At 43.3% G+C, this 24157-nt stretch overlaps 1 protein-coding gene and 1 long non-coding RNA gene across 2 annotated transcripts; both read left to right on the top strand.

Annotated features, from left to right (window-relative positions):
• Positions 1–20706: 20706 nt before the first annotated feature.
• On the top strand, positions 20707–21002 carry LOC121245197. Its single transcript, XR_005936583.1, has 2 exons — positions 20707–20784; positions 20820–21002. It is a non-coding gene; the product is annotated as an uncharacterized LOC121245197 (long non-coding RNA).
• Positions 21003–22657: 1655 nt separating this feature from the next.
• Positions 22658–23564, top strand: LOC121245207 (endoribonuclease Dicer homolog 2-like). Its single transcript, XM_041143482.1, has 3 exons — positions 22658–22908; positions 23070–23335; positions 23424–23564. Exons 1-3 carry the CDS (start codon positions 22815–22817, stop codon positions 23562–23564), a joined length of 501 nt encoding a protein of 166 aa, XP_040999416.1. The 5' UTR covers positions 22658–22814.
• The last annotated feature ends 593 nt before the right edge of the window (positions 23565–24157 follow it).

Below are 24157 nucleotides of genomic sequence, written 5' to 3' on the forward strand. Positions count from 1 at the left end.
TATTTGAAATAAAATCAGGGTAAGAGTGCCACCATTGTGCCGTATCTTCAATCCTTTTTGCATGTGGTGTTAATAAAATTGTTGCTTCATTACCCTACCTTCCCACATAAACAATCTCATAATCCTTGTTGATACGTACCCATCGATCTTTCCAAACATTAATGCAATCTCTGTTGATGTTGTGTTTCGCAGGCCTGGACAACTTCACACCCCAAGTATACGAGCGATCACCTGCACGGTAACTACTAGGGGGGGACCTCGGGGTCCGTTGATCCTCCGATACTTAAGTTAGTATGGTGAAGAAGATGATAAAACAGTAATGAAGATGATAGCATAAGTTGATAGCGATAGATTGACTGATTAAAGATGATTACCTTGTCTGCTGTTGGTAGTGTCCTATTTATAGTTACCGGCCTGGTCCCCACCATAGTGGTGTGTTGCATAGTAGGGAATAATATGCTTGTGTTGTTGGTTCACCGAGTTGCTCTTGTGTAGTCACCTTGCCGAGTCGTGAAGTGCCCAGGCTTCTTGTGCATTGCTCGGGCCTTGGGTCGCATTGAATGCGGCACGCCTTCTGCTCTGGGCTGCATTGAATGCTGCACGCCTTCTGCTCTGGGCTGCATTAATTGTGGCATGGTTTCTGTCCTAGGTTGCATTAAATGCGGCATGCCTTCTCTCCCGGGTCCCTTCCATCTGGTGATGTATGCCATGTCCCTTCCTTCTTGAGCCTTGCCTTTATCCTCTGTCCTGTCAGCCTGGCCCGAGCCGGGTCTCTCTCCTGCCCGAGCCCTGATCCAGGTTGTTTGTTTGACTCAATCCATGTGATATGGCTGGGCCTTGCCTTTGGCCCAGTCCGACCCAGACCACATATCTGGGTTGCGATCAGGGCCCATCCTTTGACCCAGTATAAGGGATTTTCTCCCTTTATAATACCTTGCGAATTTTTAGTACACTCATGGGCTGGAAATTCTAAGAGATTTTTTTTTTTTTTTTTAAACTTTGGTCTGGAAATGTAGAAGACGAATGTGCACTCGCTTGTTTACTATCGTCACTAACGGATCTCTCCGAATCATTAACATCAGCCTCATTAATTAAAGCTGCCTTTTGAAGTGCCAACGTTGCCCGGGATTGGTTAGTTCTATATATGGGTGCGGTAGGGAAACGTCACGTAGTTTTCCTACAGCTGAGGCGTCTTTTCGAATCCTGTGTCACCATTTCGGACACGCAACTGTTCCATCCCCATTTATTTCTTCTTCCTCGTTCCTTCTCCTCTTTATTTCCTTTCATCTTCGTCTTGCTATTCTCCTTTTGGTTTTCTGAAGCCCTAACAATTTCCTCAGTTCTTCTGTCTACTCTTACCATGACTAAACAAAGAACAAACAAGGTCTGGTTCAATTATTACGCTGGGAAGGGGTGGACGTCAACTATGACTAGTAATGAACTTCGATCATTCTGCAGAGAGTTCCCCATTCCTGCCGAGACTGCTCTGGAATTCCCTTAACCTTGTGCTACGATGGTTGACGAGTAGGGTTTGTCGACAAAGGTGGCTCTTTTATCCCTACATGTTTTCCATTAGTTTGCGTCTGCCATTTTGCCGTCCAGTGCATGATATCCTGGACTTCCTGCAACTTGCTCCAGCGTAGCTTAACCCTAATGCTTGGTGCATAGTGCTGGCCAGTTGTGTGACCTTTCAGTTCGTTCTGAGTGGCTCAGAAGATTACCCCGACCTAACTACCCGGGAGTTTCTGAGTGTGTACCGAATCAATAAGCTTGATGGGAAATGTTGCAGCTTCCAATACTATTCTGTCGAAAGATGCTTCCCTATTTTGGAGATGCGTTATTCTTTGATAAAGGAATGGCAACGGTGATTCTTTTTCGTTAGGGACTCTGGATGGGAATGCCCGGAGGGGGAGTGCGAATAAAACTAGTTTCCAGTTCGATCCGTTTGGGGTAAGGTTCCGACCACCAAATCTCTTGCTATTACGCTGTCGGAGAGAGAGGAATTCAGAATTGCCTCTGTCATATCCTGGGTTATGGCTCATCCTGACCTAGCCAAAACTGACGCACTACTGAATGATGATTACATTCATCGCTATCTTGTTCTCCCGCTCCATGCTCATGTTTTAGGTCGGGACTTCTTGTCGGGTCCACCCTTTCCTTCAAGAGAGAAGCGTCGTGCAGCTTCTCCTCCCGAAGGTAACTGCACCAAGTGGTCCCGTACAGGGGAAGGGACTTCCGTTCCCACCCATTCGGATCCTGCCAGAGAGATCCTGGCCACTTCACTACCCCTCATTAAGCCAGATGCCCCTCTTGAGAAGAAGAAAAATGGCCCTCAGCAAGTCACCCCAGAGAGCAGTTCTGGCCAAGACGCTCTACGGAGTGGCTCTCACCGACCTCCTCCTAAGAGTAGTTTTCATTGAGTCACTTCGGAGAGTAGCACTCACCGAGCTGCTCCTTAGAGTAGCTCTCATCAAGCTACTCCTAAGAGTAGTTCTCGCCAAGCTTCTTTAGTGGGCAATACTCAACGAACCGCAGAGGGTTCCCACAGAGCCGTTCCTATAAAAAATTCTCCTGAAGGTAATTCTTCGAGACTTCTAAATTCCTTCCCTTTGTTAAATTCGCTTAAGCAGAGGATGATGGCGTTGAGACTTTTCTTGCAGGCCCCATAAGGGGATACGGAGCATAAGCAACTGTTGCCTTTCTTTTTGCTTTGGCCTTTGAAGACCCGGTGGTTGGGGGTCCCGAGCAAGCGACGGGTGTTCTTTCTTCCTTCTAGGAGACTCTCTTTAAGGAGGAAGTCCCCTTGCGCAGGCAACCAGCTCGCTTCAAAAAAATGCTTGCCGAGGTTGAGGCATCCTTTGGGGAGTGTTTCACGAACTTCCCTATTCCACCCCCGAAGCTCTCTGGTCCAGCTTCCTCTGGTGGCCTTTCGATTGCCCTTCCAAAGGTCTCTGCCTCTCCTCCGGTTCTACCTTTGGAGATAAAAGTTACTCCCGCCGGGTGCGAGGGATTAACTTCTTCTGAGATTGCGGAGCCATGCTCCGAGGAGGTTGCCGAATGGCTCGAGTCCGTGGAGCCATGCTCCGAGGGGGCTACAGAACCTGTTCCACCTGAAGTCCCAGTTCTTTCTCCCGTGTTGGAACAGGCGGTCGAGCCAGTTCCCCCACTGATCCCGGGAGTTACCTCTTTGGCCGGCGTTGCTCTAGTATATGTTCTTCCTTCTTTGCTTCTCTTCCTTCACTCATCATTCATTGTTTTACCTTATGTCGAGCCACTTACTTGCCTCAGGAAAGCCACGCCCCTCAAGCTGAGTCTTCACCTCTGCAAGAAGATGTTGTAATAGTGGAGACGGAGGATGATTCTTCCCATGCTTGCAGCCCCTTTCTCACCTCTGGCTCCCGCTCGGGAGCTGCTCAGGGCGGGAGTTCGGCCCAAGCTGAGGGACTGCCAGGTTCCCAGTTTGTCCTCTTACAAGATCTGCTCGTTGAGGCTTTTGATCTGCATAAGGAGGAATCCAGTCTACCTTTTGTGCATACCGAAGTTTTTCTGCCGTTGGTGCGTGTCAAGCCAACTACCTCTTCTGGGCTTAGGAATTCGCAGGGTCCCAGGCCAGGTTATAAGGATGCCCGAGCAGAGTCTTTTGAAGCATATGCCCAGAAGTTCAAGCCACTTTTTGCCAATGTGAGTACCTTTCCTATATTGTTGTTTCGGTCTTTCATACTTTGCTAATGAACTTTGTTACTACTGGGTTCATAGGCTGCCGACCCGCTAGCTGATCTGGTTTCCCTAGAGCAAGTGATCCTTGTAGAAGATTTCAGAACTCAGAGGGCATTGAACAAGCTGCTGAAATTTTGAGGGGAGAAGTTGATGGTGACCTGTGTGCTCATGAGGAGGAGAATGAGTCCTTGAGAGGTGACAATGCGCTCTGCCGTTATAAGATCCATGACCAGCAGAAAGAAGCCAAGAAGACGAGAAAGTTGCTGAAGGCAATGGCCATGGAGCTCGAGGTTAAGGATAAGGAACTCCAACTAAAGGATGTGGAGATAGACATACTCTAAACTAGGATGTCCTTAATAGTCGACGGTTTTGAGTCTGCATAGAGAGACCTTGAGGATCTACGAGCCCAGTTTGGTCCCCTTTTTGCTGTGAGAGACGGTGCCCGTTTCGAGGCTATGAGGCTGGAGTTTGAGCTTGAGTTTGCTCCGGAAGTCGTTTAGACTGCGTTGAGAATAGCTGTTAGCAAGTCATAGCTCGTGGCTCGGTTCCTGTACTTTATACTTCGTGGATTGGCACTTATAGGTTGGTAGAGCTCGAGGGCCATGCTCCCTCACCAACGCATTTCACATATTGCACGAAGCTCGGCAAATTATTTAGACTACGTTGAGGATAGCTGTTAGTAGGTCAGAGCTTGTGGCTCGGTTCCTGTGCTTTATATTTCGTGGATTGGCACTTTGTGGTGTATAAGTCAGTTTGAACCAGGTCTTCCGGTTGTTGTTACCTAATACAGTCCTTCCCACTTGGGCCCTAGTTTGCCTTCATCCTGAGTAGTAACCCCTGTTTGTTTCAAAACCATGTCCCCCCACTTTGAAATTGCGGGGCCGGACTCGTTTGTTAAAATACTGCTTAACTATTCGCTTGTTGGCTACCACTCGGCTTACAGCTTCCTCCCTCATTTCTTCCAAAATGTCCAAGTTATCTCTCAATCGTTCGTCGTTACGATCTGAGTCATAATGTTGCACTCGATATGTGGGTATTGCCACTTCAACCAGGATCATGGCTTCTATTCCATAGACGATGGAGAAGGAAGTTTCCTCTATTGGGGCTCTTACTGACGTTCGGTATGCCCACAACGTACTTGGAAGTTCTTCAGCTTATTCTCCCTTCTGGCCTCCCAGTTTCTTCTTCAGAATGTTAAGTAATGCTTTGTTGGTTGCTTCTACTCGCTCGTTGGCTTGGGGATGTCCTGACGAGGAGTACTTAGTCTTGATTCTGAGCTCCGAGCACCACTATCGATAATGAGAACAGTCAAAATGTTTCACATTGTCCAAAATGAAGCTTTGGGGGATTCCGAAGTGGCAAATTATAGATTTCTAGAGGAAATTTGTTATTACTTGAGCCGTAATCGTTGTTAGAGCCTCCGCTTCCACCCATTTTGTGAAATAGTATACTGCTACCATGATAAACTTCACTCCTCCTTTGCTTGTAGGGAGGGGGTTGATGAGATCCAATCCCCATTGAGCAAAGGGCCATGGGGCGGTGACAGAAGTGAGTTTTTTTTCCGCTCCGCGGGGGGGGCAATTAGGAATAAGGTCATTCTCCTAGCATTTGAGATACTTTTGGGCGAATTCGTCGGCATCCTTGTGAGGGTTAGGCCAATAGTATCCTGCTTGATTAGTTCGCGCTGCTAATGCCCTTCCACTCGCATGATTCCCACAAACTCCTTCATGTATTTTTGCTAGCACGTACTGTGCTTATTCGGAAGAGATACATCTTAATAGAGGCTCAGCGTAGCCTCTTTTGTATAGAACTCCCTCTACCAAAGTGAACCGAGCTACTCCTAATTTTCTAGGCCTCTTCCCAGTCATCTGGAAGGACTCCCTCTTGAAGAAATTTTAAAATGTCCGCGGCCCATTCTGGGGGTTGTAGAACTTCGATAGTTGACACCCGAACTCCTACTGCTACCACATCAACAATTTGAATTACAACGTGATCTGGGAGTGGGAAGTTTTCCTGCCCTGAGGTAGCTTTGGCTAGCCAGTCTGCTTTTTGGTTCTCTCCTCTCAGAATCTGATGGATGGTAGAGTTCTGGAAGAGATCTCGCTCTTCCCCTACCCGTTGGAGATATTTTTTCAGAGTTTCAATCATCAGACCTGACAAAAGTGCTTCATACTCGACTTTGTTATTGGTGACTTTGAATCCGAGCTTGAGGGCGTAATCAAGTTTTTCTCCTGAATCTGTTATTATATGGACTCCTACTCCTCCCCCAGACAGGTAGGATGAACTGTCGACGTAGACCTGCCACGGCTTGCCCTGAGGCATAAGGACCATTTCCTTCGGAAAATTCGAGAACTCGGCTACAAAATCTGCTAACACTTGCCCCTTTATTGCGGTGCGTGGAAGATACTCAATCTCAAACTCACTTAGCTCAATCACCCAGTTAGTCATCTAACCAGAAGTATCTGGTTTTTGCAATATTTTTCTTAAGGGTATATCAGTTTGGACTTTTATTGGGTGAGCTTGAAAGTAGGGTCTTAACCGTCTGGCAGTGATCAGTAATGCGAATGCTAGCATTTTCGTTCTGGGGTATCTGGCTTCTGCCCTTCGAAAGGCCCTTATTACATAATAAACCGGGCGTTGAACTCCTTCTACTCGGGTCGACACGGAGGACACCGCATTTGGCGATACGGCCAAGTTGACAGTCAGGTCTTCTCCTCGCGTGGTTTGGCTGAGGAAAGGTGGATGAGCCAAGTATTCCTTCAACTTGCTAAAGGCCCTTTCAAAATCTTCATCCGATTCTTGTACCTTTCGCAGGATCTTGAAGAAAGGATGGGGTCGATTGATTTTGCAATGAAAAGGCCCAGGGCAGCTATCCTTCTTGTCAGTTTCTGGACTTCGTTGATAGTTCGGGATGAAGGCTTGTCCACGATCGCCTTAATTTTTCTGGGATTAGCTTCAATCCCTCGCTCGGAGACCATGGAACTCAAGAATTTTGACTCGACTCCAAAAGCACATTTTTGCAAGTTGAGCTTCATCTTGTATTTTCTTAGTACTACGAAAGCTTCTCGGAGTCCTTGCTCTTAACCAGAAGATTGTCTACATAGACTTCCATGTTTCTCCTGTTCTGATTTTTGACCATTCGGTTGACTAGATGCTGGTATGTCGCTCCTGCATTTTTTAGGCCGAACGACATTGCTCTGTAGCAATAAAGTCCTCTATCGGTGATAAATGCCATTTTTTTCTCATCATCGGGGCTCATCCTGATCTGATTGTAGTTGGAGTATTCATCCATGAAGTTGAGCAAGGTGTGCCCGGCTATCGAGTTCACAATCAGATCTATCATTGGAAAGGGAAAACTATCTTTAGGACAGGCTTTTTTCAAATCGGTGAAATCGACACACATTCTCCATTTCCCACTTGTCTTCTTGACCAATACAACGTTGGAGATCCATTCAAGATAGTGAACTTCCCGAATGGACCCCATAGTTAGAAGGCGTTCCACTTCTTCAGCAATGGCTGTATATTTCTCCGCATTGAAACTGCGATGCTTTTGCTTGACTCTTTTGGCCTCGGGGTTTACACCAAGGTGGTGTTCTATTACCGATCTATCGATACCCGACATTTCTTCATGGCACAAGGCGAAGACATCACGGTGTTCCACAAGTAATTGCTTCATAGACTGGCTTAGCTCGACGGGTATTTTAGATCCCATTCGCATAGTCCACTTTGGTTTTTCAGGATCCATTGGTATCAAAAGTAGCGGCTCACTGGGTTCTCCCTGCCTTTGTGCCTCTTCATCCCTAACTTCACGGTCTAGTTCAGTTATAGCTGGGGGTGGAGGCATGGTCTCCCCATCGAGCTCCGCCTGCCTCAATGCCTCTACTTCTTGGTCTGGTTCAATCTGAGCCTAAAGTGGAGGTGTGGCCTCTTCCATGCAGCCTTGCTCAAGAGTTTGTATAGCTATTGCTTTCGACTTCATCTCTCGGGTGTAGCAATCTCTTGCAGTCTGCCATTTGCCGCACATCTCTCCTACTCTTAACAGGGTCGGGAATTTTACCTTCAGGTGATATGTGGAAGTCATAGCCTTCATTTGGTTCTAGGATGGGCGTCCGAGTATCACATTGTATGAAGAAGGGGCCTTCACTACCAAGAAGTCTATCATGAGAGATGTTGTTCTGGGAGTGGTTCCTACCAATACAGACAGAACGATTGCCCCGATTGGTTGGACAGTGTCCCTTGTGAAGCCTTTGAGGGTTGTAGGTGTTGGCCGCAACCTATTGGGAGTGATCCCCATCTTAATGAATGCTTCCCGAAAGAGGATGTTGGTGGAACTGTCATTGTCGATTAATACTCTTTTGGTCCGGTACTTAGCAATTTGCGCCGTTACTACCAGTGCATCATCATGAGGGCGCGACAAACCCTTTCCATCTTCTTCGTTGAATGTCACTAGATATTTTCTGGATGAATCTCTGTTGTTACTAGATGCTCGTTGGCAGGGAATACTTCTTCGTACCTAGCCCTCCTTACATGGGCCTTTCGTGCTGAGGAAGTCGTTCCCCCGGCGTATCCTCTAGCTATGTTGCTAATTTCACCTATGGGGGGTTCTTCTCTTCTCGAGTTTCCTTGATGCGGGTTCGCTTCACGGGGGTTCTCGGTTCTTCTTCTGTCTAGGCTTCTTTTATTCCTCCGAGCAGGATTCTGGTCTTTGTGGGTCAGGCTGTAACTCTTGCGAATTGGACCCCGATTCCTTCGAATGGGGCTTCGGTCTTGGTCTCTTCGAATGGGGCTTTAGTCGTGGTTTCTCCAAGAGTAGGAACGGTAGTCCCGTCGTGGCTTATCCCTCTCATCCTTATATTGGTTGGCACGAATCTCTGGGCCGTCAAATCTTCTCCACTTCGTATAGTAATCTTGCGTATTATGTCCACTACTCCTATGGAAGGAACAATATTTGGGGTGTGACAAACTTTGTCTTTGCTCTTCATGTTGACTCAGGTCCTCGTCAGTTTCTACCATTAAATTAGAGTGTATACGAGGGCTGAATTTCCCTTTGCCCTTGGTTTCGTAAATCCTTTTCTTGTGTGCCCCTTGGTTCAACTCTTGATGCCGGTCTGCTATTTTCTTATCTACGCTTTCCAAGTCACTTTTTCTGGGGGCAATTAACGCTTGAAGTGTATCCTCTTCGTTTATGTAACCATCTGCTCAATTTATGAATTCCCTTAGGGTTGATGGGGTCTTTCGGGAGATCTCTGTCATAAAGGGGTTACGAGGCCAGACCCCTCCTAACAGTGCAGCCAGAGTGATCTTTTTGTCTTGGTTGTACGTCGTCATGCGTTCTTTATTGAATCGGGAGAGGTATGACTTAAGGCTCTTGCCATCCCTCTACTTAATAGTCAACAGATAAGCCGCTGGCCTTCTCCTCGTTTGTCTGGCCATGAACTGCGTTAAGAACCGACGCGTCAGTTGGTTGAAACTATCTACGGTTCCAGGTCGTAAAGAACCAAACCATACTCTTACTGCCCCCTTCAGAGTGAGGGGGAAGGCTATACAAGCTATCTCACTGGGGAAGCCGTGGAGAGTCATACGGGCCTTGAAGTTTTCTAGGTGTTCCAGCGAGTCCTTTGATCGATCTATGCTTCCATCTGAGGAACTTTAAACTTTAGAGGTATAGGTATAGCCAAAATCCCTATACTGTATTATAGTTAAGCGTTGGTGAGTAGCTGGTCCACCATGGAGGGTTGACCTATCTGCTTTGCTACTTCTAACACAAAGAGGCTTGTTGCACTAGGGATGCTTCAATCCAACCAACCAACTCGAAGACACCATCACGTGATATGCTGGGGATCCTACATCCCGACTATCGGGTGAAGCAAAAAACGACACCATTCTACCCCAATCCCCACGAGACAAGAGACTTGGCCTTACCCCACGGTGAGTCTAGGGACTAGGCTTTGTTGGACGGGGGGTCGACAGGTCAAGAGACTTGGCCTTACCCCGCAGCTAGTCTAGGGACTCGACTTTGTTAGTTCCAAACTTAGACGACAAAGAATTTGAGATAAAATCTGAGCATTTCCATTCGTCACACAAGTTTACAATGTTCATACAAAGTACTGCCTTATGCCCTTATACGTAGTATTTCTTTAGATGTTCAGCGTTCTAGGTGTGGGAGAGCTTGTGTCCCTTACTGTCATTAAGGCGGTAGGAGCCGGGTCGATTGCTTGCGGTCACCACATACGGGCCTTCCCATCGTTGTCCCAATTTTCCTTCTTCTTGGGTGGTTACTTCGGTTTGTCGCAACACCAAGTCTCCCACTTTGTAGGAGCGCGGCTTGACTCGTCTATTGAAATATTGCTTTGCCTTTCGCTTGTTACTTGCAATTCGCGTAGCCTCCTCTTCCCTTTTTTCTTCCAACAGGTCCAACTGCTCGGCTATTCTCTCATTATTAGCATCCGGGTCGAAGTGCTGAATGCTAAAGGTGGGCATTCCGACCTCTACGGGATTACTGCCTCACCCCCGTATGTGAGGGTGAAGGGTGTCTCCCTAGTGGGGGTTCGGACAGCCGTTCGGTATGCCTGTAGTATGCTCGTGTAATACCCCGCTTTTTCCTTCTCACGTATGCTTCTTCTTTCTAGCGTATGTTCTTTCTTTCTGACGTAAGCAAATCCCGAGGGTAAAGATTATGTGAATTGTCTGCCCCTTCCATCTAGCGACTGCGAGCCTCGTCATGCGTGCCGAACCACGATGGCGTGTTTCAAAAGATATTATGTGACTTCTAAGGCACGCCCAATGTTTTAAATGTTCTGGAAATATTTATATGGGGTATTTCAAGTATTATTGAATTAAACTTGATTTTAAATATGACAATTATAATATTTTTGAAGAGCTCCAAAAATATTATAATTGTCAGAAATCATTTTAATATCATTATTAAAATGATTTCAACTATTTAAAATATTATGAGATTTAAATTACATTGAAAGCTCTAATTAATTAAATTGTTCTATCCTTTTAAATATATTAAATAAGACTTCATCATTTATTAATGATGGAGAATATTATTTTATAAACTAAAGTTAGTTTAAATAATATTCTACCTTAATTCCTCTAAGTGCTTTTAATTAAGTTAATGTTTACGCATTTTTAAATCAGTGTTTTAATCTTCCATCATTAGATCGTTTTAAGGATCCCAAGATGAAGGGACTGAGTTAAATACCCAGACCCCTCTTCCTTCTTCCTCACTTTTCCCTCAACTCTCTCTCTCTCCTCCCTCTCCCTCACGACTTGCACGACTCCACCCCCCACGCCTGATTCTTCCATAGCTTAGCCCAGCGCCGCCAAGCCTCACCGCCCCTTCCACCGGCACCACCTCACTCCGGCGAGCTTCCCCATCTCGGTATCTCTCTCCCACGCTCTCTCTTCCTCTCTCTCAGTAGTGCACAGCCCGAATGGGCTTGGTGCTCACTGCACCGTCGTGCGCCGCCCAACGGCGCCACCACTCCCACTACAACCTCTCCTCCCGCCGGCCATCATCCTCTAGCAAGCTCAGCCTCCCTCTCCCCCTCCGTCGCGCACACAAACCATACCCATGAAAATGGGTTCACATGGCTTCAAGGCCACCGATGCTCCTAGTGCCGCCGTGCGCGGCCACCTTGGCCATCAGACATCACCACAGGCACCTCCTAGTCTCCCCCTTCCTCCTCCCTTGAACCCATGGCCAGTAGCCCCTCCTCCATCTCACGGTTTCTCCCTCTCTCATGCAAGGGTTTCACACCCTCCACGGCCATGCGCTGCCACCCACAGCGCGTAACCGCCATCTTCAGCCTCCTCAAGCCACCATCGATCCATCCCAACCACCCACGGTCCCGATCTGCCACCCATGCATGCACACACTCTCTCACTCTCCCATGGCTTTTCCTCCATCGTGCGACTAGATCCGCCGCCGTGAGTCACTATGGTGCCACCTTGACGTCACCATGAGTTCCACCGCACCTCCCTTAGCCAAGCCCTAGGTCCAAACCACCACTTTGTGTGGTGGGTAACCACTGCACGTGATGGACAGCCACTGTGCATGGTTGACAGCCATTGTACACGGCTAGCTCCGCCGTGTTACGCTCCTTGCCACCATCACAAGGCCACCACTAGCCCTCCCAAGATCACACTTAGCTATCCAAACGCCTAAACAGCTACCGTACATGGGTTAGCCGCCACGTACGACCCTTCCGGCATCATCGACCATGACGATCAGTGAGCAACGCACGGGTTATTTCGTCGATGGTATAACCCTCTATCCCTTGTTAATTATGTTAGCTGTTGATTAGTTGATTAGGTTGTGGACTGTGCTGTTAGTAATTGTGGAGTTCGTTGTATTGAGATGTGCTGTGTAGTGAAGTGTTGGGCATTCTGTGTAGTGAAGTGTTGGGCTTTCAGTGTAGTGAAGTGTTGGGCATATCTGTGTAGTGTGGAGTGTTGTTGGGAATTGTGCTGTGTTGTGCAGTGTTGTAGACTGTGCGGTGTAGTGTGGTTGTGGAGTATGTGTTGTATTGGTAACGTGGCATGTGGAATGGGAAGAGTACACGTAGAGTGTACTTTGTATGGCGTGGTGTGTGAATGGAGTACACTTGAAGTGTATTCCATGTGGTGGAGTGACGCACCATATGGCGGGTATGCCATAATGGTGATGTGGCGTAACGTGTGTGAAGGGAATATACGTGGAGTGTACTCTATGTGGTGGAGTGATGCACCATATGGCGGGTATGCCATAATGATGATGTGGCGTAACGTGTGTGAAAGGAGTATATGCAGAGTGTACTCCATATAGTGGATCAATGCACCATATGGCGGGTACACCATAGTGGTGATGTGGCGTAGTATGTGTAAAGTGAGTAAATGTGGAGTGTACTCCACGAGGTAGCGACACTCCGTATTGCATGTCGCAGAGATAAGGATGGTTGTGTGGTTGATGGGCATGGAATGTGATGAGTAGTACCGGGAACTGTGGAACAGTGTCCCGAAGTTGTTATGGCATAGCCTTTAGTTTGAGGTGACAAGTGTCACCGTGATGGACTTATGGTTAGGAGTATGAGTGAAGTAGCAGAACAAGTATAAGAGTATGCAGCAGAAGCATGACTGGGCAACGTCATGAAGTGATGTGGTTACTGACAGTCGTGCTTATGATGGGTGAGGAGTTAGTGTAGAAATGATGTAGCAGGAACATGACGAGATGTCACGATGTGACAGGAGTTCGTCTGGAACTGTACTCGTGTTGTGTTAAGGGTTGATGTAAGAAATGACTTAGTGGGATGTCAGGTGACGTGACAAGGTCATGGTGTAGCTCGGATGTAGTCTCGAGCTATATGACGTGACATAAGGGGAGGTGGTGAATGGAGCCTTGTCGTGTTTAAGTGTTGGGATGAACTGTTAAAAGGGACGGATAGCATGAAGAGTCATGCTAGCCGGGTTTAAAGAAGGTTGGTATCGGAGTATGACCCTTGTCCCTGCGAGCAGGTGATCAACGTGTCATATGTTAATCTTAGGTGATAAGGAGGTAAGGTACATGTGTAATCTGGTTAGACACATGTGCTGGACGGATTCACCATATGTAATGGGTAATCTGTCCTGAGCACAATTATACAATGCTTAAGCCTCAGAGTTGGCTTAGAGCCGTGTGACTTGAATGGATGGGAATGAGGATATAGTATGGGCTAAGGTACATGAAGGTAGTGACGGGTGTATTGTTAGGATTGGGATGCGTGATTCCATCGGTTGGAATCATGCGTGGAATGTGGTTAGTAAAAAGAGTAAGACGAATGTTTTAGTGTCTTAATCCTAAGGTGAATCATGGGTTCACTTTAGTGGATGAACACTCGAGGCAAGACTTTGAGTTGGAAGATGTGGTGATCGTAAGTGGTCTCCAAAGGGTTTAGCATAGTAAAGGGCACGTAAGAGCACGGGATAAAAGGAGAGTGTTCCAAGTGATGTGTAGCTCTATTTTGAGTTTAAGTTGTTTATGCATTAGATAGAGAATGACGTTAAGGTTATGTGTATGCATGTAGGTTACCATCTAACACGTACATGAATGGACTGCATGATATGCAAGTAGCATGGAGTCCAGGTAAGTGTTACGTTCATACTCTTCTAGAGTCTTCTAAAATATAAAGAAACGAAATGAAACGAAACACTTTTCCTCACAATGCTTTATGAAAAGACACAAAAGATGTTTTACGAAAGCTAAGTGTTCAAATGTATATGTATGTACGACCCTCCTTGGCAGCCTCTTTTTACGCAACGAAAGTATTAATTGTACGCATGTGAATGGATAACTATACGCTGTATCTATTGTATGTATTTTCTATGAAAATCCACAAACTGCATGAAAGACATGAAAACGGACGCTTTTATGGCTCATACGAACCGACACTTTCATGTGCACCATGAGGTGATGCTCATGGATGCCGTGAAAGAAGACGTTTAAGATGACCCTTATGGATGCCAAGAAAGCCGACGTTTAAGCTCATGTATGTTTAAAATAACATTTTCCATGAACAAACTGTTAAACGAAGGATAGAGTTTAAATGAATTGAAAAAGGAAAGACGGTTTTCGGGCTTACGCCCCAAACGATTTTTTCTCATGAAATGATGTTTTCTCACAAAAAGGAATGTTTTCTCATGAAAGGACTGTTAAATGAAAGAAAGAACTGAATGAAAGCTCTAGCTCTCTAGAGCTGGCATGAATGAATGAAAAGCAAGAAAGACATGAAAGCATGAAATGTATGAAGACACGTAACGACCACATGAATGAATGAATGAAAGGGTACCAATGAATGAGCAGATTGCAATGTCGGGTAAGTAGTACTGGAAGTGCATCCAGTGCTGCCTCCTATGAAAGGGATTCCCAACCCGTGGCCACGGGCAGAGTTTGGGTCCAAAGGAAGACCGCTAACCCCAACACACAGGGCGTAACAGTGTGTACTGGCCTATGAAAGTGATAAGAAAGAATGTATGAACACATGTATGCATGTAACGCACGAACGCATGAACTTTTAAGAAATGAAGGCACTGATGGAGGAAACGTTTTATGAAAAGAAAGCCCATTTTTAAAAGAAAACCCCATCCAGTGGTGTTTTTGAATGAACGCACATATGTAAGAATGCACTGCATTCTTGCAAAAATGAAGGCATTGACGGGGGACATGTTTTACGAAAAGAAAGTCCCTTTTCAAAAGAAAACCCCGTCCAGTGTAGTTTTCAAACGAACGCACGTATGCATGCTCGCATGTACGTATAGTATGTATGAATGATGAATACATGAATGAAAATCTATGTTGTTATATTTTAACTGTATGAAGTAATGCTTATGAGTCATCGACTCATTTTAATTTTATGCATGTCCCTCCCCCTCATAGGAACTGAACGATCAGGACGGACACGGCCCATGGGGAAAAGCACGAAAGTCTAGGCACGAGTTTTAATCGTACGGGGGACTCTTTTATTGTAAGATTAAGGGTTTTCGCTGTAAACCTGTTTTATTCTAAAAGCACATTTTATCTTATAAACGTAGAGTCTTGCACCCTGGGTATACAAGTAAAAAGTTTTAAATCGAATGGTAATTCCTATCGTCCTTTATAAAAATATTTTATAAAAAGTCCCACCATAAGGACTGGCATTACAGCTCGGGACTTATTCGGCCCATGCTCATTTGTGCGTCCCAAGCTTCTTCTTAAGGGTGGAGAGGAGAGGGTCTTGTTGGTTGCCTCGACTTGGTCATTGGCTTGCTGGTGCCCCAGTGAGGCGTACTTCACCTTGATTGCAAGTTCTGCGCCCCACTCTTGGTAATGTGTCAAGGCATTGCGCTATCCAGGTTTGAGGCTGGTGCCTGGCTCCCTTCAACCCTAGTAGAAGAGGAAGAGCTGGTGAGTGCCAGCTGCCAGGAAAAGTTCAGAAGCTCCCCCAAATCTCGCTTCACGATCTAGGTGCGACTAGGGACAGGGCCTCAGAGTCGTCGTCATCGCTTAACTCCACTACGAGGGGGGGATCCTAAGAACCTCCCTCATGGTCAGCCTCACTCATCTCGACGAAGGAAGGTGGGGGGGGGGGGGTGGAACGGCCCTGGGGTGGGGAGAGGCAGACCCGGTGGTCGTCTAGGGGTTCTCGGACATGGCAGTAGCGATATCTCCCTGGTCTCCCCCTGCCTCCCTTTCCCCTTCTCCATGTGTCTGGTGATCCTCTTTTTCCTCCTTCGCAGTCATGACTTCCCCTTTGCCCAGCTGCCTTCCGATCCTCTTGTTCCATCTTGGTCCATCGTGGAGCCGCTAGGGTTTCAAGTGTGTCTTCGACGTTGCTAAACCCGTCTGCCCGGTCCATGAATGCCCTCATCATTGTTGGAGTCCTCCGTACTATTTTAGCCATAAACTGGTTCCTAGTCCAGATCCCGCCTAGCAGGGCTGCCTAGGTGATCTTCTTATCTTGGTCTGCTGTTGCCGGGCGCATCCTTTAACGGCTTACCATGAACTGTGTCATGAAGGGGCGAGCCAACTTGTCGAAGCTATCTATTGCCCCAAGTGATAGAGATCCGAACCAGGTCTGGGCGGGTCCTTTCAACATCAAAGGCAAGGCCCGGCAGGTGATTTCACTCGGGAAGCCGTGCAAGGTCATGTGGGCCTTGAACGTCTCCAACTGTTCCAATGGATCTTCGGTCCCGTTGTACACCTCCATCTGAGGAACTTTGAATTTGGGTGGAAAAGGTACCACCATGACTCCTGCGTTTTATGGTAGCTCGGTGCTGACAAGGTGCATCTTGCTTCTCTCTTCCTCCATCGTGGAGTTCATAGGGACTCACTGTGAAACCACGTGCTCAGTGCCGTTATGTTCTCCTCCCTCCACCAACTCCTCATTGGTCCGCTTGAGCGCTGCATTCTCTTGGTGGAGCACTCCCGTTTCCTCCACATGCTTCCTTATCATCTCCTCCATGCTTGCAAGTCTCACCTACATGCCTTCATCTTGGTTCTCTTCCCCTCGTGAAGTTTGGGACCATGTTGCTGCTGGCATGCGAAGTACACGTTGTTTATGGAAAATATCCCACAAACGGCGCCACTGTTGATATCATGTATCACAGCCCGAGTAGTGCCACGGCAGCCAAGCTCACACCACATGTAACTAAGAGGAAGAAAGGGCTCCGGTGACTTCCGAGGTCACTCCGATGCCAAAGTCAGTGAGGAATCCTCGTCTGATGGGAAAATCTTAGAGAACTAGAGAAAATGATAAAAGGGTTCAGAGCGCCTTCCTGTGGGAGGGATGGCTGTTATTTATACTTGGTTTGGGGACCCGACCCGACTGCTGAGGGAGATCATGGTGTGTCAGGTCGGTTTTGAGTTAGGTCTGCTACCACTCCCTACCGCGTCGGCGTATCAGGTCATGGCTCAGACTGCCGAGAGAGATCGTGGCATGTTAGGTCATGCTTGGGTCAGACCTGCTGCCACCATCTGGCTATGGCAGGGTGTTAGATCATGGTCGTGCCGTCCTATGGCACCTCCGGTAGCACATCGTTGCATGTTGGGTTCCCTGACATGCAATGAATGCGGCGTGGCTCGAGCCTAGAGTGCCCACGATTGGACACGCCTAGCCGCCTGCGTCCAGTAACAGTAGTCCATACTGTACCTTAAGGCAGGGCTCGAGGTGATCACTGCCCTCTGGAGGGATTCTGGGTGCCCGAGCTCGGTGCCAAAACCTTTCTGGATGGGCCCACCGTCGTGGGCTCAATACACAATTTCTAGGTCTAGGCCCCTCTCTTGGAGGGGCCCCCCTCACACTTGGTATAAGAAATTTATGGTTTTTTGCGGATTGTGTATTTTATTGTCTTAACATAATCTTTAAAACATAGGATGTGATTTTTAAGTGTTACATAAATCGGTCTTAGCATGAATGTTGAAGTTGAAAGAATTACAACAAAAATCAAGGATTTTAGCCTTAGTATGATTAAGCATAGTTCTTATAGTTGTGATATGTTTTAAATTTTTATGATAGATATTTAGATTTAAGATAAACTTTATATGAGAAATGTAAATTTTGGTGAATTTTAGAGTTAGGATGCAAAATCCTTAATTTAAGGGTAAAATATTCATTTTCCCACAAGTAGAGGGGTAAAATGGTAATTGTTTCATAATTCGGTGATTTTATGTTTCTAGATATTTTAGTCAAAAGTTTCTAACCCCTTAGAAATATCTCCATTCAGTTCATGTTATTTCACGCTACTTTTTTGTCATGCTGCAGTCACTGTAACTTGACATCTAACTTACTTTCAAGGTACTTGTGTATATATGGTGGTAAGAGACGATCATTCATTTTTGTTATGCCTATATACATGTTATGTTAGGCCATGCCATGTTTTCATTTCAAGTACATACTTATCTGTCACGCATATGTCTTGTCATGCCATATTTAACTATTACACGCCATGTTATGCCATGTTAATAGTCACATATACATGTCACGTCATGTTATGACATGTTACCTGGCATTTCATTTCACATCACGTCATATCGCATGTATAGAGTGTGTCACGAAAAACAGTATTTTCAAGTCAGTCAAGTCTTTTATGTTTATCACGACCCTAAACTCTAAGATGAGGTTTTATCTTAGTAGAACTCTATTGTTCATGCTGGAGTGTTTAAACTGGTGTGAAATTTTTTGAGCTGACAAAGTACCGTCAACAGGCTTTGAATGTGTTCTAAGTAACTGGTCACCGAAACGGAGCCAGGCACCAAGGCCGATGGTGCCAACCATCGTTCATGTTCATGTTATAGATACTCAAGCAGGTATAGATACCTGTTTATGGGATCCGTACATTACATACTCACAGCTAGTGCAAGTACTTGTGGTGTGATGTGTATATTAACATACTCACAGCTGATATAGATACTTGTGATGTGATGTGGTATTGACAGAGACACAAGGCTCAAGAAGACCTGTGTAGCATCTACATGTTTTGTATTAATTAACCAATTTATTTATGGAACAAGATTCCAAGTTTATGTTCAGTTTAAGTCAATTTCTTCTTATTTAAATGTTTTAATAACAAAAATTAAATGATCCTAAACTTCATTCTTTCTTGTATTTATCATTATTATTCCAAAGCTACAATTTTAATGTTTTTAGTATTAGTTAAAGTGGAAGTTTGAAAGGACTACAATGCAAGGAATTGTTCAAAACAAAATAAGTGGACCTAGGCCTGTAAATAAGTCAAGCTCAAACGAGTAGCGAATGACCAAACTCTGTTCATTTAATTTGTATTCAAACATGAGTCGAGCAAAAACTTATTATCAAATTATTATTTATATTCATAAGCAGTTCATTAATTTTTCAAATGAGATCAAACGTGTTCATTACTTATTTAATTGTGACAAAATTAATTATTTATATAGTATGCTATAACTAAGGGCCGGTTTGTTTTTAGAGATGAGATGAGATGAGATTAAAGTTAAAAAGTTAAATAAAATATTGTTAGAATATATTTTTTAATATTATTTTTGTTTTGAGATTTGAAAAAGTTGAATTATTTATTTTATTTTGTGTGAGAATTTGAGAAAGTTGTAATGATGATGTGAGATGAGATGATATGTTTTCTGAAAACAAACGAGACCTTGATCTACTTTGGGATTTTGTAAATTTTGTTATATTGTTTATATGTGTAAACATATATCATATAAGAAACTAAGGGTGAAAAATTTTCAGTTGGGATCGGAAAAACCAATGGAACCAAATTCACCCCTACTCAGTCTCGGTCCATGGTGTCTCCAAAATTTAGTTTTCGAATCTGGTCTTGGGGCGTGGTTTTTTTGGATCGGACTAGATCAAAACCAACCGAATCACTTATATAGAAATTTTTTAAGTATTTTTTATATATATTGAATATATTATTTTATATAGTAGCTATATAAGTTAATTATATAATTTTCTTTAATCTATCACCGTAGATCATATAAAATATAAAATAATATATGCAATCAACTAACTAATATATTATACAATAAGTCATATGATTATATATGTTATTATATGTAGATACATACTTTACTTAAATACTAAGTTAGTAACTATTCACAACATAAATATAATTAGAATTATTTATTTTTTTAATGAGTTAGTTACATAAATTCACATTAAAGATCTCACTTAATTTTGATTTTACTAATTAAATTAATTTTTATATTAATTTATTTACCAAAAAAAGAAAAGTGGAAATAAATGTTCACTTTATTCTTTCTTCGACTGATCAATAATATTAAAGTGGACCTCAGGACCTTTTTGGAGAAAGAGAGAGGTGTCACTTTCCTTGTAACCAATGGTGGCAAATTACTTGGTGACCAAATATGAGGCGAATCTAAAGTCTTTTAAGCTTTTGTTTCAATTTATTCGATTGGTGATGAACACGTACGTAAGGCAAATATGGCATTGTCCCAATTTCTAAACATAAAAAGTAAGTGTCACAGTGATTGGCGTCGCCAAGGTTGTTCTTTTATATATGTGTAATTTGTGTACTCCTAGAGATAACAATAAAACAAGTGCCACTTGAGTTAAATGCACCGATCAAACGTAGAAATCTCTCAGATTATTAATTAGAGGCTTAACTTACATAAAATAGTTTGAATGATTAGTTTGAGATGAGTTGAGTTGATTTTAACAATCAAACACACTTCTGCTAGGCCATCCATTTCCATCCTGAAATTATATATATATATATATATATATAAATCTTTTATTCTCATCATTTACACACCACACACTATATTGTTCTCAAAATCAGAAGCATTTATATACATATTGATGGATTCTTTCATGAGAGAGGTCAGGAGAATATTTCCAAGCCTGTGCAGGGAAATTTGAGTGGAAATTTCACAAATATATTTTTCAATTTGGGGTTCATTGGTTTTTCTTCTAGTCATAATGTCATCAAACCTATCTTGAGTAATCTCCTAGTACTGAATTTTTTTGTTTTCCTTGATGTTGTGCAGTTTGTTGATATTGTCAAATACACGGATGAAGAGTATGAGAAGTCACGCTCGATATTTATCTTCATGTTTGCTACCGATGAACGGCCCCCCACTTAAATAGAGTTGTGGAACTTGGTAGTGGTTATTTCAGTGGACAGTAGAGTTAAACAATTTGTTATGACCGTGATGGTTAGTTATTATTCTAGATGTAGCTCAGTTTGTACTTGATATGAGAATATAATACACCACCCCAGTATATAAATACATATGAGTTTGGATGAGTTGATGGATATTATTTGCTTCATGTGTTTTTGATGTTCAACTTGAATGAATGAAGCTTAGAGTTGGTTAAATGTTGCATTTAGGAACAACCAAAAACCAGGCATAGTAAGAAAATTGGGTCAAACGGTTTTACCTGAATACATTTTTCCCGGCGAATTTCAGGTATTTACCACCAAAAAGCTTTTGCTGGTTAATAACTTAAAAACAGGATGAGCCTTTACCAGCGATGTGGAAATCGCTGCTAAAAACTCATTTCCAGCGAACTGGAAATCGTTGCCAGTTAATTTTCAAAACCAAACGATCATTCCCGGCGATTTTTAAATCGTTGGAACTGAGTTACCCAAAGCGAGAAGTCAGATGCAATGATATATAAATCGTTGGTTATTAATAATTGGCGGCGATCTAAAATCGTCGGTTAATTTATGATCGCTGCAAAAGAGTTCCCAAATCAACAAGTCAATTGCAGCGATGTGAAAGTCACTGGTAAAAGATTAATCCCAGCGAGTTAAAAATCGCCGCCAATTAATTTTGAAAACGAAACACTAATTCACAGCGATTTTATAATCGCCGTTATTGAGTTATTCCCAGCGATGTTATGATTGTTGCATATGAGTATACGTCAATTGCAGCGATAAAAGTTCGTTGGTAATAAGTTGTAGCAGCGATCTTTTATCGTTGCAACGGTTATTTCATAACCATTAATCATATTACGACGATTTCAAAAAATCGCTGCTAAATTTAATTCCCAGCGATTTTTCCTCTTTTAGCGATAGAAATTAATCGCTGGAATCAATATTTCCCGGCGATTAACAAGTGAATCGTATCTTGAAATTGCGACGATTAAAGACGTTATTTGCAGCGAGTAAAATTCGTTGGAAAAAAATATTTTTGCCAGCAATTTTTGGCTTCCGTTGGAGTAGATCTAAAGTGGGGTTTTAATACTGGCGAACATCTAGCGATTTGTAAATCGCTGGTAAAGGTTAAAGACGGCGATTTTGTGGGCTTTCCCAACGAAAATGGTATTTCCCCTTGTAGTGATCTAACCTACATATATTGCTAGCTTTGGTGGGCGGATCTTTCTACGCAGACACAATACCTTTAGGTGTAGTTTGGATAGTGAGATGAAATAAAATGATTTTAGATAAAAGTTGAAAGTCGAATAAAATATTATTTTTTAATATTATTATTGTTTTGAGATATGAAAAAATTGAATTTTTTATTATATTTTGTGTACGTGAGAATTTAGAAAAGTAGTAATGATGAAATAAGATAAAATGAAACACTCTTTTTATCCAAACGGGGCCACTTGTGTGGTGCTTAGTCATAGTGATAGATGTCGGACTATATGAAACTCTTTTATAAAAATGTGAGTTTAACTAAAACAGAAAGTATTTCTTTTTTATAATATTTCTTATAGATGAATTCGCGGAATTTATCTATTTAAAATTTTTTTTGACACCTTAAATTTTGCATATACCTTTGTTATTATTGTATTGCATGTACGAACATTTCGATCAATGAGGCATACATGCTATCATCGTTAATGAACTTCAATTATTTATAATAATGTCGTTTTTCGAAGGCTTAGGCAGGAAGTTCCTTGCCCCGGATCGATGCAAATAGAATTTTCCACGTCTTTTCCCGTCACCAAGCATGAGCCTCCCGTATGTTCTCGTAGCTGCCTGTGTATAACATAGCGTTGCAGCTGGCTTCATTCTCTGCAACACAGTTATTTGTCAAAGTTCATTGACTTATAAACTTCAAACTTTCAGGGATCAGAAGACTTGCACTTCCCAAGAGCTTTCCTTTGCAAGTCTTTGCTTAATAAGGACGCATGAATTCTGAGATCATGAAGGAAACTGCCTGCCTTGAAGCATGCAATCAACTTCATGAGATTGGTGCATTGAGACATAATCTTCAAGAGAGGGGTAAGATTTATTGTATTGTGGGTGCTTTTTTCTTCAAGCATTGACTGTTATCCATTTTATGCTTACAATGCCATATGTAAGACAGGAAGAATTCTGTGCCCCTTGTGTTTTTTCAGCCCCGTCATTTTCTTATATATCCTTTTGATGATTGCCGCCTACAGGGAACGAACCTTATATTGAAATGCAACCCAGTTATTTCCCACCTGAACTGGTCGGTCATGTTCCAAAGAATTCGAATATATTATATCATTGCTACTTAATGGAGCTGGAGCAGAAATTTGATATTCCACTTCATGATATTGTGCTTGTCCTGAGAAACAAGCTAGAATCTGAACTTGAAAGCTTGCATTTTGACTTGGATGTTGACAGGGGTAGTTTGCCAGTGAACTTTAAATATGTAGGAGTGCTTAATCTCAGCAAAGATCAGGTCACTTCTCTCTCTCTCTCTGTTTTTTTTCACTTTACTTTGTTAGTTTAAGTGGTATATTAAATAATAAAGCAGTTTTTTTTTGCAGGTCCATTTGTGTACACGGTTTCAGAAAACTCTTTTAAGAGTTCTGAGATTGAAAACTTTTAACGAGCGTATGGATGGAGATATTTTGGGAGCTGAGACTGATTATCTTTTGCTCCCAGCCTGTAACACCCCCTTCTCGTAGGCTAGGAGTGCCACGTATTTTCCATAAAAATAATCCGGTAATAGATCTCATAATTTCATAATTTAAAAAAAAACTGAACTTTTATTATGCGGAAAAATGTCTAATAAAGCGGTCTTCCAAAACATTAAATGAAATAAACTGAAATAAATTCATGTCATAAAAACATGTTTATTTTAGAAAGTCTGAACTAAAAAAAATAAATGCTCCTTCTACTCCTGGCTTGCCTGCTCGTAATCATCATCTTCACCTGGGTGGTTAAAAACATGAAAACAAACTAAAATGAGTCGATGACTCAGTAAGAAATCTATCACAACGTAAACGTAATAAACATAAGATTTTCATAACAACTTTCATGCTGAGCTTAAAAAATTCATGACTGTTCATACTGATGCTTATGCTATGTATGACTGTTTTAACTGAATTAACTGACTGATCTGACTGATTTAACTGATTTATCTGACTGGCCAACACACTTAACCCTGTGTGCAAGGTTGTGCACCAGCCCCACATCCCGCTGCAGCAAGGGGAACTGCTGATAGTATTCTAGCATACTATGGTGGACCACGACTAAGTTCATGGCTTGCACACCACCC

Source organism: Juglans microcarpa x Juglans regia, unplaced genomic scaffold, assembly GCF_004785595.1.
Source record: "Juglans microcarpa x Juglans regia isolate MS1-56 unplaced genomic scaffold, Jm3101_v1.0 JmScfU0001, whole genome shotgun sequence".
NCBI classification, from domain to species: Eukaryota; Viridiplantae; Streptophyta; class Magnoliopsida; order Fagales; family Juglandaceae; genus Juglans; species Juglans microcarpa x Juglans regia.